Source organism: Ranitomeya imitator, chromosome 4 (genome assembly GCF_032444005.1).
Source record: "Ranitomeya imitator isolate aRanImi1 chromosome 4, aRanImi1.pri, whole genome shotgun sequence".
NCBI classification, from domain to species: Eukaryota; Metazoa; Chordata; class Amphibia; order Anura; family Dendrobatidae; genus Ranitomeya; species Ranitomeya imitator.
This window is the reverse complement of record NC_091285.1, coordinates 264,690,269-264,708,010: the sequence shown is the minus strand read 5'-3', so window position 1 is coordinate 264,708,010 and position 17,742 is coordinate 264,690,269. Positions and strand designations below refer to the sequence as shown.

The window sequence follows — 17,742 nt, the reverse complement described above, 5'->3', positions numbered from 1 at the left end:
CTCAGAAGAAATTGCACAACAAATTACATGGTGAAATTTCTCCTGTTAACCTTTATGAATATGCAAATTTTAGAATTATAATACATTTTTTGGGGAAAAATGTAATTTTTAAATTTCATGGATCAACGTTATAAACTACTGTGAAGCACCTGGGGTTTCAAGGTGCTCAATAAAAATCTAGTTATGTTCCCTGAGGGGTCTATTTTCCAAAATGGTGTCACTTGTATGGGGTTTCCGCTGTATAGGTGTATCAGGGGCTCTCCAAACACAACATAGTGTCCGCTAATTATACCAGCAAATTTTACATTCAAAAAGTGAGATGGCGCTCCTTCCCTTCCGACCTCTGCTGTGTTCACAAACAGTGGTTTTTTCCAACATCTGGGGTATGGGCATGCTCAGGAGAAATTACACAACAAATTGTTCCGTCCTTACCATGCAAAATTTAAAAAGTATGTCTAAAGGAAAATGTTTGTTAAGAAATGTTAAATGCTTATTTTTTCCATCCACATTGCACATTAAGCTGTGAATATGGTTTTGAGCAACCTGAGGGGTGAAGTTTTTAGAATGCTGTAAATTTTGGGTATTTTCTGTCATAAAGGTACCTCAAAGTCACTGCAAATGTGAGGTGTCCCTAACAAATGGTTTTGTAAATTTTGTTGTAAAAATGAGAAGTCGCTGGTCAACTTTTAACCCTTATAAACTCCTTACAAATAAACTTTTGTTACAAAAATTGTTCTGATGTAAAGAAGACTTGTGAGTAATGTTATGTATTAACTATTTTGTGTGACAAAATTGCTAAAGTTTTAAAATTTTTATCAAATTTCAGATTTTTCATAAATAATTGTAGGTCAAATCAATGAAATTTTAACACTAACATGAAGTTCAATAAGTCACAAAAATAATCTCAGAATCAGTGGTATCCATTGAAGCATTACACAGTTATGACCTCAGAAAATGACAGTGGTCAGAATTGAAAAACTTAACCTGGTCAGGAAGGTGAAAACAGGCTTTGGGGTAAAGTGTTTCTGGCTGTGTGTGTTAGGTGTCGAGTTCCCGCCGCTGCACAGGGGGGATTTCGAACCATGTATGCTGCAGTCCCCATTCTATATCAGCCGCAGTGGAGCCTGCTCAGTGGAGACGTCGGTCCCAGCGTCTCACTCGGCCTGATACTGTGCAAAGGGTTACTGCTGCCTTTCCAGGCTCTGCTTTTGTAGCCAGCACTGGTCAGCGGCGAGCAGGCTTTTCTGGGACTAAGTCCTGCTTTGCACACACTGAGCATGCCCACGGGAGGACCTCTCATTGGAGGTTAGGGGTCACACTCTCATGCTCTGTAGAAGCTCCTATTGGTTCTCCAGGAAGGTCCTGAAGAGCTGCAACTATAAAACGTTCGCATGGCTGCACGGCCATGTGTTAGTATCAAATATGTGTGGCTCAGGCCAGTGGATACTATACCACTCTTTATACATGTGGTGCGAGACTGTAGCGCTGGGACTGTACACTCAGGCAGGCAGTTAGCATCAGTGGGGGCAATTAGCTGTTGGTTTGCTTGTAAGCACAACCCTAGTTAGGGCTATAGTTTTTGTGTACAGCGCCACTCTGTGTGGCAACAGAGATCGCTTTCAGTTCGCATGGGGTGAAGCTTAGCCAACGTGTGAGCTCAGAGTTTACCCACCATTACCTTGCAGCAGATATCTCTGCGTGATGGACCCTGGGCTGAGAACTCAACTATATACAGTATATATATATATATATAGATATATAGATATATATATATATCTATATATATAGATAGATATATATATCTATCTATATATATAGATATATATATATATAGCCCTAACAGTGTGTTTATTTACAATATAGCTAGAGGATTAGGAATGGAAAGGAATCTTATAAACGCCTCTCCATTACTAATCCATGGGATAATGTCACCAGACAGTAAAATGGTGACATCAACCCCACAAATATGAACTCCACTTGCCACCGCCACAGGGAAAATGGGAAGAGCCAAGCAAAGTGCCAGAATTGGCGCATTTAATAGATGTTCCTTTTCTGGGTGGCTGTGCGCTGCTAATTTTAGACTGATGAGGCAACATCCATGGCCCCTAACTAAGCTGAGAACACCAGACCCCAGTTCTTTGCTTTAACTTGCTTGGGTTCCAAATATGTGGGGGGACCCCACAACATTTCTAAAGTTAGTTATCTAAATATTTAAACAGTGCAGGGACCCTTCTTTTATTGATAACCAGCCTTGCTGAAGCTGAAATCTAAGGGCAGCAGCCCCCAGCTATCAATATTGCTTGGCTGGTTTTCAAAAATATAAGGGAACCCATGCCATTTTTTTTAAATTACTTAGAGAGCAGGCACCGGCTGATCAATACTCCTTTCAGCCACCCCTGCTGTCGATGTTATGAGCGGCACAGGCGTAGGCTGATGGGAGTAGTAGTCCATCAGCCGATGCCAGTGACCAGGGGTAATCTTTTTACCTCTGATCACAGCTGCGAGCTCATGCCATCATTTGACAGCGTGGTAACTGTGGCTGCAGTGATTTACAATACCACCAGTCACAGTCACTGCTGCGGGGTTACACTGGCATCTTGCAATTTGTTCCTGCAGTGCTCTTATCAATGGTAATGATCGTACTGCTAGTTAGATCAGAGCCTTAGTGGAAACTTGATCATTTACTGAATTTTGTGGAAAATGCTTCTTAATCTGAACATGAATCCGAATGTGAAATGTTCGTGCTGACTTTGAGATTGACAAATGTTTTCCGAACAAGGTCACTCATCTCTAGTGCCAATCACATCCAAGTACCCAGGTACTCAAGTGATATCTAAGTATCACAGGCACATTCGCTCATGCAACTGATGCATGTGAAGATTTGATTTTGGTAGGACAAGATGAGATTTTCAATTATATAATTTTTACTTACATGCAATATTTTGAATGCATTTTATTAGACTTTTTGTACGCCGGTGTGATGACAAAGCAGTATTTTTGCTGTTTTAAATTTATTTTTTACATTGTTCATTGTAAGGGTTAAATAACGTGACAGTTTTACAGATTAGATTGTTCAGCATGTGGCCATACAATCTATCTACTTTTTTATGTCTTTTGTATCTTTTGTTTTTACATAAAAAAATGTGATTTAATTGGTGAAACGTTTTTCATTATTGTTCTGTTATTTATTTTGTAGTGACTTTTTATATTATTTTATATTTTTTTATACTTTTATTTCTTTGCTATAGAAATTCAACTACTGTTTGTCTGATTTGTAGTGTAATACATTGCAACATTTCTTTATAGCAAGGCATTAGACCTATCAGTGTCACATTGGCAGGAGCAGGGCCTAATAGATGACCATACTTGGATGACCCGGAGATCTTTCCTTGTCTTTTGGGTGCCATGTCAACCATCTGCATCCCTGTGTTGGGAACCAACTGTCTCTCACAACCTTCTAAATCATGCAGTTGCTATTAATCATAGCATGTAGAAGATTAACCAGAAAGGGATTATTCTGGAGGTGCTGAAATATCTGGCTATTACTTCAGGAGCTTGACAATTAAATCAAGCACCTTGTGGTGATCATTCAGGTGCAGCTTCTGAGCCTTCATAATCACCATGGAGTAACTGTGCATCTGTTCGCATTTAGGCCCCTTTCACACATCAGGTTTTTGCCGTCAGTCACAATCCGTTGGCTCGACAGATCTGTCGCAGATTGTGAAAAACTGATGCGACAAATTCATTTTTTTATGGATCCGACTAGCAGATCTGGCTAATTGGATCCTAAATAAATCGGAGCATGCTCAGTTAAAAAAAACTGTATCCATCGCCGGATTCCATCATTTGACAGATTGAGATTGAGATTTGATCAAACAACGGATGGCAACGGATCCGTCGCTGCCGATTTTTCGACATACACAAAAAACATTACTTTGTCTGTTGTCTCTGGCCGCTGGACACACAATTTTCGATGGATCCAGAGAACGAGAGATGAAACGTGAGGCCATCCATCACAATCCATCACCAATGCAAGTCTATGAGAAAAAAACGGATCTGGCAGCATCAGTTGCCGGATTCGTTTTTTCTTCGAAATTCGATGGATTGCGACTGATCGCAAAAAACTGATGTGTGAAAGGGGCCTTACTCCTTCAAAATACTGCCTTAACATTTTTTAGTCAAATGTAAGGAAGTGGTTAACAAGAAAACAGCATCTGATGTAGTGACAGGAAACTATTGAACATGCATGTGTTTAGAAGAAAGTGTGTTTCTCTTTAGCATCTTAGCTTCTAGATGTTTTTTTCATGATTGTGCGAACAGCTGCAGTATAAATAATTTCCAATACACTGGTATTTAGGCTGAGAAATTTTCATTCTTGGTGATAAAGTAATTGCCTCAGCCACTTAGCTTAATGAGCATAAAGTACTGTTTATCTTCCATTTTTGTTTCTATTGAAACATTTCCACTAATTGTTTAGAAATAACACAGTTAAATATATATAATTTACTTTTTTTCATCTTTAGAATATCACCATATTCCAACATTGGATGAAAGCAACTGGATACTTGGGAACATTGATCAGATAGGCTATTTTAGAGTTAACTATGATGTCAAGAACTGGAGATTACTGATTGACCAGCTAATGAGGAACTGTGAGGTACTGTAAGTTCTTGTTAAGTTTCTTTTGCAGGGTTCTGTTTTGCTGCAAGACTCCTCTCTGGCATTATAATCCTAAATGGTTCCATTTTTCTCATAGGTCATTTCTGTCAGTAATCGTGCTGGACTGATCGATGATGCTTTCAATCTGGCAAGGTATGTTTTCTTGCAGATGTCCAGCTTAATGAGCAATCTTGTCAACTATTGTTTGAAAGCTTGAGTAGACAATGCACCACTTTTCTTTTCTATTTATGTGGATGGATTTCATACTTGAAGAGACATGATTTTTCTCCTGGCTTTCCATGCATAACACTCCTTTTGTTTCTTTCCTATGCTATCATTCCACAGTCTGAAGCACTCAATTTATTGCTGATCAACAGCCGCTTGAGGGTATTTCCGCAGATGCAAAGACTTGATCAATTTCTTAGCAGGTTTATTGTGAACATTAATGATCCACTACTTTTTCTTTGCCTAATGAACTGATTTAAAAATGACCTAGATGCTAGTTTACATTTTTTCAAAGGAAACACCTTCATGCTTCAGTTACTCTGTTTTGTTTTCACCATGCATGAAGATACTGAAGACTGATTATTTTGATCACCAAAAGAAGATCTCTTATGCTTTATGACTAGTTTAGGCTTGCAGAATTATGTGCTAAAATTCTCATATCATCTCCTTGTCCAAAAGTTTATTTTAAAAAATGCATATTTAAATTATTTTTGTTCATGTTGTGTTTTCCATGTCAGTCTAAATGAAAAATTAAAAACAGCTCACATCTGCATTAAAAAAAATCCACATTTTTGTTCCGCAATAGGAACAGAAAATTGAACTTATGCGCAAAGTCGTGCGCAAATAGTTGTAGTCTAGTTCATGAGCTTTTCTCAGTGAATCAGCTCAGCCTTTAAATAAGTCTGCAAATAAGAACACCGCTATCTTTTGTTAATAGTTAACCTGTTTTTGTAATTATTTAATGCAACCCCTGTTGTATTTTGCATCATTAGGGGACACACAGTACTGAAAACAAGTACACAAACATTAACCCCTTCATGACCGGGGGATTTTTCATTTTTCCGTGTTCGTTTTTCGCTCCCCTCCTTCCCAGAGCCATAACTTTTTTATTTTTCCGTCAATTTGGCCATGTGAGGGCTTATTTTTTGCGGGACGAGTTGTACTTTTGAACGACATCATTGGTTTTAGCATGTCGTGTACTAGAAAACGGGAAAAAAATTCCAAGTGCGGTGAAATTGCAAAAAAAGTGCAATCCCACATTGGTTTTTTGTTTGGCTTTTTTGCTAGGTTCACTAAATGCTAAAACTGACCTGCCATTATGATTCTCCAGGTCATTACGAGTTCATAGACACCAAACATGACTAGGTTATTTTTTATCTAAGTGGTGAAAAAAAATTCCAAACTTTGCTAAAAAAAAAAAAAAAAAAAAAATTGCGCCATTTTCCGATACTCGTAGCGTCTCCATTTTTCATCATCTGGGGTCGGTTGAGGGCTTATTTTTTGCATGCTGAGATGACGTTTTTAATGATAGCATTTCGGTGCAGATATGTTCTTTTGATCGCCCGTTATTGCATTTTAATGCAATGTTGCGGCGACCAAAAAAACGTAATTCTGGCGTTTCGTGTTTTTTTCCTGCTACGCTGTTTAGCGATCAGGTTAATAATTTTTTTTATTTGATAGATCGGGCGATTCTGAGCGCGGCGATACCAAATATGCGTAGATTTGATATTTTTTTTATTGATTTATTTTGATTGGGGCGAAAGGGGGGTGATTTAAACTTTTATGTTTTTTTTATTTTTTTCACACTTTTTTAAACTTTTTTTTTTAACTTTTGCCATGCTTCAATAGCCTCCATGAGAGGCTAGAAGCAGGCACAACCCGATCGGCTCTGCTACATAGCAGCGATCTGCTGATCGCTGCTATGTAGCAGAATTGCACGTGTGCTGTGAGCGCCGACCACAGGGTGGCGCTCACAGCGACGGGCAATCAGTAACCATAGAGGTCTCAAGAACCTCTATGGTTACCATTCACAAGCATCGCCGACCCCCGATCATGTGACGGGGGTCGGCGATGACGTCATTTCCGGCCGCCCGGCCGGAAGCGGTAGTTAAATGCCGCTGTCTGCGTTTGACAGCGGCATTTAACTAACTAATAGGTGCGGGCAGATCGCGATTCTGCCCGCGCCTATTACGGTCACATGTCAGCTGTTCAAAACAGCTGACATGTCCCAGCTTTGGTGCGGGCTCACCGCGGAGCCCTGCATCAAAGCAGGGGAGCCGGCATCGGACGGTATAGTACGTCCGATGCCGGTAAGGGGTTAATTACCAATAATTAACTTTTTATTTACATTTTAAAAAATGAATGATAAATTTCAGATAGAATTATATCAAATTTTGTGTCATTATTTTTATTTGCCAAAAAGTAATATATTTAATCAAAATGTTTTCATATCAAAGCTACCACCATTTTTCACAAAACTTTGTCCTCAAAATTGTGCACTGATTGATGTCTTATCTAGGATTGTGATGCCCCCAAAGTCCATAGCACACATTCATTCCTGCTCTGAATATGTCAAAAGTCTTCATAGGTTGACAGAAGAGTCTGGAAGTATAACTTATATGACCTTTGACATATTCAGAGCAGCAATTAACATTGACATCTACAGTAAATGTAAGCCAAAAAGTAAGCCAAAACCAGGAGTGGGTGATAAATGCAGAAGTTGTGCATATGTTTCTATTAGACTTTTCCTCTATTTGTTCCACTCCTGGTTTTGGCTTACAAATACTGATGTAAAATACTGACCAAATACTGCTAGTGTGACGGCAGACTTAGCCACAGTCAGTACTAGCCACAGTCAGTATTTGCACCGTTCACATCTGTTTAACCCCTTAGATGCTGCTGTCAATGGTCACTACATCACATAAATGGTAAGCAGGGTGTGGGGCTTCCTCTTTATCGCCATCGATGCCCTCAGATCATGACTGTGTGGTCCTGATGTTTGCCATGGCAATTCATGACCAAATAGCGGCCTTAGAGTCTGCCGCCGATAGTAACTTGTCCAAAAGTTACCAACATTTAGGTGGTAGAAATACTTTTTCATTCCAGTTGTCATTTTGCATTACTCCCTGAAAATTACCTGAAGGGTTAAACTACCTGACTGGAGTTTTCAATTTGTCAGAGGGTTTTATTTTTTAAAATGGTATCACTTTCGGGGGGTTCCCAATATATAGGACCCCCAAAGACACTTCAGACATGGATAGGTCCCTAAAAAAAAAAATGTTGTAAATTTCCTTGAAAAAATGAAAAATGACTGCTAGATTTTTAAACCTCCTAAAATTAAAACAAAACAAAAGAACATTTTACAAATGGTGCTAATGTAAAGCAGACATGAGGGAAATGTTATTTACTAGGGTTTTTCTATGGTACGACTATCTGGATTAAAAGGATAATCAATCACTCAAAAGTATATATACACAAAACATATCAACCTAAATTTACCATTATCATAAATTATAATATGCCACAAAAAAACAGTCTCAAAATCACTGGGATTTGTTGAAGCATTCCAGAGTTATTACCACATAAAGTGACCTTGATTAGATTTTTAAAAAAATTGTCCCGGTCACTATCCTTCACTCACTTCACGGGAATTAATGGAATGTGGGAGGAAAAAATAAACATTTAACTTTTTTCACAAAATTTTTAAATTCAACATATTATTTTTACAAGGGTAACAGCAGAACATGAACCCTAAAATGTGTTTTGCAATTTCTCCTGAGCATGCTGATATCCTATATGTGGGGGAAAACTAATGTTTGGGTGCACAGCAGGATTCATAAAGGAAGAAGCGCCATTTGACTTTTTGAATGCAAAATTTGCTGGAATGATTACCAAACATCGTGCCTCAACAGTTAAAAACCCTTAGAATTGGCACCATTCTGACAACCAAACTCTTCAGAGAACATACCTAGATGTGCGGTAAAGATCTTGATCTCCTAGGTAATTCACAAATGTTTATAACGTTAAGCCGTGTGAATAGAAAATAATATCACAGTTTTCCCACAAAAATGTTTTTTAGCCCCCAAATTTGCATATTTCCAACTATAACAGGAAAAATGACACCATGCAATTTGTTGGGCAATTTATTCTGAGCACGATGATACCTCATATGTGAGGGACAATTAGGGTCTAAGCACATATCAGTGCTCGGAAGAGTAGGAGCACCATTTAACTTTTTGAATGCAACATTTGAACATTTTCTGGAATAATTAGCGGACACCATGAAGAGAGCCCCTGATGTGTCTAAACAGTGGAACTCCAAACTACATGTTTCATAATTTTAGAAACTCGACCCCTCAAGAAATTAATTTAGATGTGTGGTGAGCAGCGATGAGCGAATGTTTCACTGTTCAGCTCAGATTATGATTGCCCAATTTGCAATATTTGCCAATTTATTCGTCGAATATTTGTCGAACATAGCCAAATGCCATTACAGTCAATGGGAGGCAAAAACAAAAGCATGACAACACCTTCAAATAGCTCCAAAAGCTGCCAGAACACATAAAATTAGGGGGAGACACCACGAAAATAGCCTCAATTCACCCACAGTACAAATTGTAGCATGGCATGACAGCAATCAGTCATGCATGATGTATGGGGTCTGAGCCAGCATTTACAGCTTCCAATTGAAAGTCAAAGTATGACGAGGGGTGTGATGGATTGGTGTAGGCCTGCTGTGCTGGAAGCCCAGATACAACATGCAACAGCTCAACCTGCTTTCATGAACAGCCACACTGAGGTGGCACAAATATCAGTTTTGTAGAAAACTATTGTCAGAAAAATCTAAGGATAGTAGTAACATGGGTAGTTGACTCCAAGGAAGTGGAGGCCTGATGGTCTCGGAGGCCTACTGCTCCAGGCAACAAGCATGAAGGTGACCCAACCAGGAGTGCACACATTTATACCAAAATTATTGTCAAAACTATCAATTTCACCAGAGTACAAATAGTATAATGGAGAATGATATCTCTTTCACTACAGCCAACCCAGCAGATAGAGACACAATTGTGACTCTCCATATTTCCAAAAATTAGTAGCAGACACCACCAAAGTGGCATCAATTTCACAACAGTGTAAATTGTATAATAGGGACTGACAGGCCTTCCATTACACCCAACCCAGCAGAAGGACACCCAACTAGGTGTGTTCACGTTTCCAAAAATTATCCCACCAACCATCCTACCAACCACGAACAACAGAGAGGGGAGGATTATCCTCTTCATTTCCTGACAGTTAATCATCCATCACCTCTAGATAACTGGAATATTGATGCTGATGACGGCGTCATCAGCGCTAACCATCTTAGTAGCCATTTTGAAACTGTGCAGAAGGGTGCAGAGGTCCTTAATCTGTGTGCCACGTCTGTACTGAATTGGCCCAGGCTATATGAAATGACATACTGCATTAGGGCTCATTGCTGCTGCCACAGTCACTGCAACATGTGCAGAATGTAGAATTCCATCGTGTATCAACCTGTTAACTGGCATGGATAAAGACCTTTTGATCAATGAAAGTCGATGACCTGAGGGGTGCAAATGGCAGAAACGAGCACATAGGCTCCCTGTGTTCTACAGCAGCTCACCCATGCCAGGATAGTGGTGTAGAAAATGTTGTACCACCAGTTTGAGGACGTGAGCCAAAGGCACGTGTGTGAGCTTGCTTGGCCGTAGGGCCACCACCACTAGGTTTGCACCATTATCGGACATGGCCTTCTCTGGATGCAGGTTCAACGGAGACAGCCAAACTCGGCCTGGAGAGCTGTCCACATTTCTTCAGCTGTATGATTGCGATCTCCAAAACATATAAATTTTAACTGTGCCTGATCGTGGTGAGCTCTGGCTGCACAGCACAGAAGTGGTGGGGATTCCCTCTGCACTGTTGGCATGCCTGTCTCATTATAGTAAATGTTGAGGGTGCAGGTGGAGGTCCTAGAGGAGGTGGAAAAGGCAGAAGCAGTGTAGGAAGTGTTAAATATAGAGGTTTGTCCTGCAAGCCATGGGGATTCCAAGACTTGTGGAGCAGCGTCTGCCCCCACAGCCACCAGAATCACTCAGTGCCCAGTCAGCTAGACGTAATGCCCCTGGCTACGCGTACTCATCTAAGCAACTGTGGTGAAATGCACCCTTGCGGACAGATTTAGTCAAGAAATGGGTGATGTCTGCGACATACTGGTGTAGCACAGGCATAGCATTCTTAGAAAGGTAATGGTGACTAGGCAACTGGTACTGAGGGACTGTAACAGCCATCAGCTTTTGGAAACCGTCTGCATGTACAATGTTGAAAGGCAGCATTTCCATGGCCAACAGATTGGAGATGGTGGAGTTCAACCTCTTAGCTTTGTCATGTGTAGGAGGAAACAATCTTTTTTGTGACCACAACTGCGGGACTGTGGGCTGGTTGAGGTACTGAGAGAGGACAGATTACGATGAACCGTACAAACTCTAGCGCCGTAAGGGAGGTTCAGTTGGAAATGTTATGGTGGTTTGAGAAAGTTGTGGTGTGCTCGTTCTCTGAGATTGGTTAAAACAGCAGGCATCCATTACAGCTGACTGTGGGGGTCTCAGTCAGCATTGCTGGAGTGGGTAAGCAACCCGAGGTTCTGTGGCCTGCGTCATAATATTAGGCATGGCAATAGTGGAGGAGGAACAAGCAGCAGATATGACGGATGATGGTTGTTGAGGTTCGCTGGTCCACAATTTTGCGCAGTGGAATATCAGAGTAACACATATTGATTGAGCATGTGAAGGTTCATTCATGTAGTAGTCAAATTATTGTGCCTTTATGTTTATGCCAACTGGGATCTAACAACTCATCATCATCATTCTCTGTGTTATCACATTCTTTGCCCTTAAAGTCTCCCACCTCATCTTCCTGCCCTGACAGCACAGTACAGCCTGTGTGAGAATCAGATATTGGAATCTCATTACAATCACCCCCCCCCAGCTTAACATCTGGTTACGAGGGTAAAGATGCTGCTCAAACCCAACTTTGTCCTGCCCCGGATCCAAGCAAAAAAAAATGTGGGCATCGGTAAAGATTTACTCCTCTGACTCTGTGAAGCTTTTGAGTACACTTCTGATGACCATTTCACAGAATATGTTAACAGCTCTTCAGACTCACCCATCTGTGATTCCGTACAGTCAGTTGAATGGTTGGATAGTTGGGACACAGGACAAAGCAAAGATAATTTGGTTGCCAACTCTGTGGACTGTACTGGGTGTGATGTTGAGGTGGAGTAACAGAAAGAGTGGCCACTTGAAGCTGTGCTTGCCATCCACTCAAGCACATTCTCTTTCTGTGCCTCATCAACAAGGTGTACCGCTGTGTGACTGCCAAAGAAAGGTAGTAGAGTAGGCCATCCAATAAGTGAAGTTGTCAGTTATTTTTTACTGGACTTGACATTGTTGGATCACTAATGCTTTCAGAAGCATTATCACCTACCTTACGTACACCTTGATCACCAAGCCTATTTCCCCTTCCATGGCTTCGCTTTTTCCCAGTCATGTTGCTCAGAGAGTGTGGTAGAAGCACAGTATTAGCAACAAAAAATTAGATTCGAAACTCTGCACAGCTCGGCAAACATCTGAACTTCAGTGGTAACCGTAAATGACAAAGTGAAATATGGCATTCTGAATCGCGCTAGTAACAGAAGAAAGAATTGTTTGAGTGTGAATGATACCTGAATGACAAAGAAGATATGCTTAAAGCAATTTTTAAATTAGATCACCAATTGTATGACGTTAGTAACACAAGATTTTTTGGGGGGGGTCTGTGGATGGGGCCTCTATAACATAGACTACATGCTACAAACAATTTGAAAGTGAGATGTCCCCTACAGTATGATGTTAGTAACAGAAAAATTTTGGGGGGGCCTGTGGATGAGCCCTCTGTAAGATGGGGCCTCTATAACATAGACTACATGCTACAAACAATTTGAAAGCGAGATGTCCCCTACTGTATGATGTTAGTAACAGGAGATCTTTTGGGGGGCCTGTGGATGAGCCCTCTATAACAGAATAGATGCTACAAACAATTTGAAAGTGAAATGTCCCCTACTGTATGAGGTTAGTAACAGAATAATTTTTTCGGGGATGGTGTATTAACCCTCTATAACATAGACTTGATCCTACAAATAGTGATGAGCAAATTTATTTGGAAAGTGATCGCTAAACATAAATTCGGCACGAATATGGCACATTCGGATTCGTGATCGGAAACACGAACAAAATTTTATAAAATCGGGAAAAATCAGTAACATATGGAAAAAGTGCAGGAAAATGTTTGCGTTGCCACAAACCTATTTTCAGCACTTTAGCAGTGATAATACTGGTGTATCATGAGCGTTTGGCACGTGTTTGATGAGGGGAGGGCATTTGCAGAGCTCAGAGGTGCAGCGTTCATGTAAACAGTCTTTTTTTCCCCTAACTTTATGTGTGCACATTGTGGATAGCCAATCAGAGTGCAGGAAACACCCACAATGTCCTGACGCAACAGCTTGTGTCATTGGCTGCTGAAATCACATATCCCTCTCCATATATATATACATCTTGTTTTAGCACCATTTTGACACTAACAGCGCAGGGAGGCTTCTCCTGATGCTGGCATTGGTAGCAGCAAGATTTTAGCTAGTTAGCTAGGCAGTTGTATATCAGTCAGATTGTGTCTGCAGACCTCAAGCACAATAAAATATTTATTTTCTTGTATTGATAAATGTTATACAGCCTGCTATATCCAACCTTTTCATTTAGTGGCATTGAAATTGTTCTGTGAGCAGAGCTGTTGCACATCAACAAAAAAAATATTTTATATTTTTTACAAATGTGATACAGCAGCCGAGATCTGAGTTTGAAATTGTTTTGAGCCTATCTTCTAGATTAGGGGCATCTTTGGCATCCAATTGCTCATGGCTATCTCTTATGCCTAGCTTGAGACGCGCATCTATACCTATCTTCTGATGAGCATCAAATGCTCTCTGGTAATTGGTGTTCGGCAAATGAATAACACTGGTCTACAAAAAAAAAATTCTGGCATGGACTTTAAGAACAGTTTTAGACTAATTTGAGGGTGCTGAATTTAAATCTGATCTTATAATTTCTCTATCACATCATGTTTTTGTGCTATAGGTATATAGCCCATTTTCATGAATTCCATGATAAATATAAGTAGTGTATGAAAAGTGGCGGTTTATACGGTTCGCTAAAGGAAAATTTAGTTTTCATTTAGTCTCCCAATAAATGTGAGAATATCTTTGTTTTCTTTGAACATGCATAATTCTGATTTTTTATGATAACACCCTTTTTTCTGTGCTACTGGGACAGTAGAGCTACAGAAGAGCATTGGGTGAAAACTGAATGGCCTCAGCGACAGAGTTTGGCATCTGGCGATAAGAATGTCATCCATGATCCTCTAGTGGATAGGAAGGACATTGTTTTTCCTCCCTTACACATAAAACTTGGATTGATGAAGCAGTTCGTCAAAGCTCTCAATCACAGTGGAGAATGCTTTAACTATATATGTTCAACTTTTCCTGGTCTTAGTGAAGAGAAGAAAAAGGCTGGAATATTTGATGGACCTCAAATAAGAACACTTATGAGAGACCCAAATTTTATCACATCAATGAATGAGACAGAAGAAAGAACTTGGAATACATTTTGTAATGCGGTGCAGAATTTTCTAGGGAATAAGAAAGCAGATAACTATGAAGAGATTGTGGAAGAGCTACTAATGAGTCTGCGAAATCTTGGATGCAGAATGAGTATCAAGATTCATTATTTTTACACCGCCATTTGGACTTTTTTCCAGAGAACCTTGGGGATGTGAGCGAGGAACAAGGGGAGCGTTTTCATCAGGACATTAAAACAATGAAAGAACGGTATCAAGGCCGGTGGGACTCACATATGATGGCTGATTATTGCTGGAGCTTGATGAGAGACAACCCAGAAGCTGTACATCACAGATCAGCCAAGAAAAGAAAGTTCAAATAACTGCCATTTGTCATTCATCTGTGTGCCATATATATGTGATTTTATATTTTGTAGTTTAATTCTGTAAGTATATTTGATTTGCTGTACATAGACTTTGTAATCTTTACTATTCCTTGATTAAAAATATACAAAATGTAGTACCGAAAATCATGTGTTTTTATCATAAAACATTAGGAGTAATTATCATCAAAAATATGTTTTAAAACGTTTTGCCAGAAAAATTGCGTTGACCAGTGTAATCACTGCAAGCTGGATCCTGGATCTTGCACTTTCCAAAGCTGTCCTGTTATTGATCTTGTTGTACATTCCCATTCCCACCGTCGTCATGCCCCTTTTCCTGACCAGTTCATCTAACGACATGTCAGCCATATTTCTCCAGCAACCCTGCACCTTACCAGCAGCAACTATAGGAAAGAGGGTGTTCCAATGCCATGGACAATCTCCTAGATCATACAGGCCTCATTGACAGGCCCCCCCCCCCAAATTCTTCTGTTACTGATATAGCAACCAAAGCAAAGGAGAACATGGAAGACCAAAAAGTATACAAGCTCAAAATAGATTATAAAATGCCTTTATTAATAAAAAGTGGCAAATAATTAATTTAAAATAATTGTGTGCACATAACAGGACAAAAAAAATCACTGCAGCAAAAAATAAAACAACTTCTCATCCCTCATGTCATACTCTAAACATCTATTCAGTACTTTCAATTATTTCCTGGGTCCACCAGCTCCCTTCCAAGGTTCAGTTGTAAGACCGGGAACTATACTTAGAGGGTGCACGCACTCCTCCCTGTTAAAGGGACCGCCCGCATGAATCTAAGAAATTCCCAGCCTATAGCTGGGCGACACCTATTTAAGGCTTTTCCTCCAATATGGAGGTGTCTAATCTACATAGCTAAGGTACCGTTACACTAAACGATTTACCAACTATCACGACCAGCGATACGACCTGGCCGTGATCGTTGGTAAGTCGTTGTGTGGTCGCTGGGGAGCTGTCACACAGACAGCTCTCTCCAGCGACCAACGATCCGGGGAACAACTTCGGCATCGTTGAAACTGTCTTCAACGATGCCAAAGTCCCCGGGTAACCAGGGTAATTATAGGGTTACAAAGTGCAGGGCCGCGCTTAGTAACCCGATATTTACATACCACTACATACTCACATTCCGATGTCTGTCATGTCCCCCGGCGTCAGCTTCCCTGCACTGTGTAAGTGCCGGCCATAAAGCAGAGCGGTGACGTCAACGCTGTGCTCTGCTTTATGGCCAGCCGGGGCTGACACAGTTCAGGGAAGCTGACGCCGGGGACGTGACAGACATCGGAATGTAAGTATGTACTGTTTTTTTTTTTTTACTTTTACAATGGTAACCAGGGTAAATATCGGGTTACTAAGCGCGGCCCTGCACTTAATAACCCGATGTTTACCATGGTTACAGGTGAACACATCGCTAGATCGGCGTCACACACGCCAATCTAGCGATGACAGCAGGGTGATCGGCGACCAAAAAAAGGTCCTGATCATTCCCCACGACCAACAATCTCCCAGCAGGGGCCTGATCGTTGGTCGCTGTCACACATAAAGATATCGTTAGCGGGATCGTTGCTACATCACAAAAAGCGTGACGTTGCAATGATATCCTTAACAATATCGTTATGTGTGAAGGTACCTTACGTTTGCCTTTCATGCTTGCTAGTTGTCAGATTCCCCAGGTCCGCCTGTCTGCTTGTCTACCCTGTATCCATCTGCTCTTACCTGTCTATGCCTATCTGCTCTTACCTGTCTGTGCTCATCTGCTTGTATCTGTATGTGCTCCTCTGTCCAGATCACACCTGCCAGTGCCCCTCTGTCTGACACCTGGTTCAGCCCAGACCTGCCAGTGCTTTTCTGTCCCTCAGCCAGTCCCATATGCACCCGTGGTCCCAGAGTCCCTACAGTGCCTGCCTACATTTTTCATCCCTCCATTGGGCTGTAGCAGCTTACCCGTTATAAAGGGTCAGCTGTCACCTTCTCTAGGTCAGCAATGGAGTAGCAACTCGTGTCACCTCTTTGTCCCTCCTTGGGTTGCATTTTTCACCTGCTGCCACTGGTATTTGTAGGGATTTGGTAGGCCACATAATTACTCCCCTTACAGGCTTTTAGAGGTATATGGAACAGGGATTCCACCACCTTGCCTGTTACAGTCTCCAACTTCTGGGTTGGAAGAGGTGTTGGTCCCCGCTATACTAATTCTACTCTATTGCAATTGATGTTACTTTGTTGGTGCCTGCCACAAATTTCTGTAAATGTGTTGACTCCTGGTTGGGTTTCCTTCATGCGTGTTGCCTGTAGCAGTAGGTCTCCAAGACTGTCAGGCCTCCACTTCCTTGGTGTCAACTACCCATGTTACTATCCTCAGATTTTTCTGACAATAGTAGTCTGCAAAATGTATATGTTATTTGTGCCACCTGAATGTGGCTAAGTATGAAAGCAGGTTGAGCTCATGCATGTTTTATCAGGGCTACCAGCAGAAGAGGCCTACACAGATTCCTTCCCCATTCCAAAATTACTGTGACGTTCAAGTGAAAGCTGTAAATGCTATCCCAGACCCTGATACCTCATGCCTGGCTGGTGGCTGCAGTGCCATGTTACAATTTGTAATGTGGGTGAATTGAGGCCACTTTCCTGGTGTCTATCCCTCATGCATTTTGGTAGCATTTGGAACTGTTATAGGTGTTGTGCATGCGCTTGTTTTTGCCTCCCATTGAGATGAATGGCATTTTGTAATGTCTGGCAAATATTTGACAAATTGATTGGTGAATATTGCAAATTCAGGGATCATAACCTGAACCGAACATTGAAATATTTACTCATCTCTAGCTACAAACAATTTTAAAGTGAGATGTTCTCTACTGCACGATGTTAGTAATAGTAGAATTATTTTTAGGGTCTGTGGATGAGCCCTCTATAACATTGACTAGATGCTACAATCAATTTGAAAGTGAGATGTCGCCTACTATATGATGTTAGTAACATAAGAATTTTCGGGTGCCTG

At 40.9% G+C, this 17,742-nt stretch overlaps 1 protein-coding gene across 1 annotated transcript in view; it reads left to right on the top strand.

Annotated features, from left to right (window-relative positions):
• Positions 1-17,742, top strand: part of TRHDE (thyrotropin releasing hormone degrading enzyme) — a 1,712,820-nt gene that overhangs the window by 1,479,877 nt on the left and 215,201 nt on the right. The window contains exons 11-12 of the mRNA XM_069764587.1: positions 4,524-4,657; positions 4,757-4,812. Of these exons, the coding sequence (XP_069620688.1) occupies positions 4,524-4,657; positions 4,757-4,812 (190 nt within the window). The remainder of the gene's footprint in view (positions 1-4,523; positions 4,658-4,756; positions 4,813-17,742) is intronic.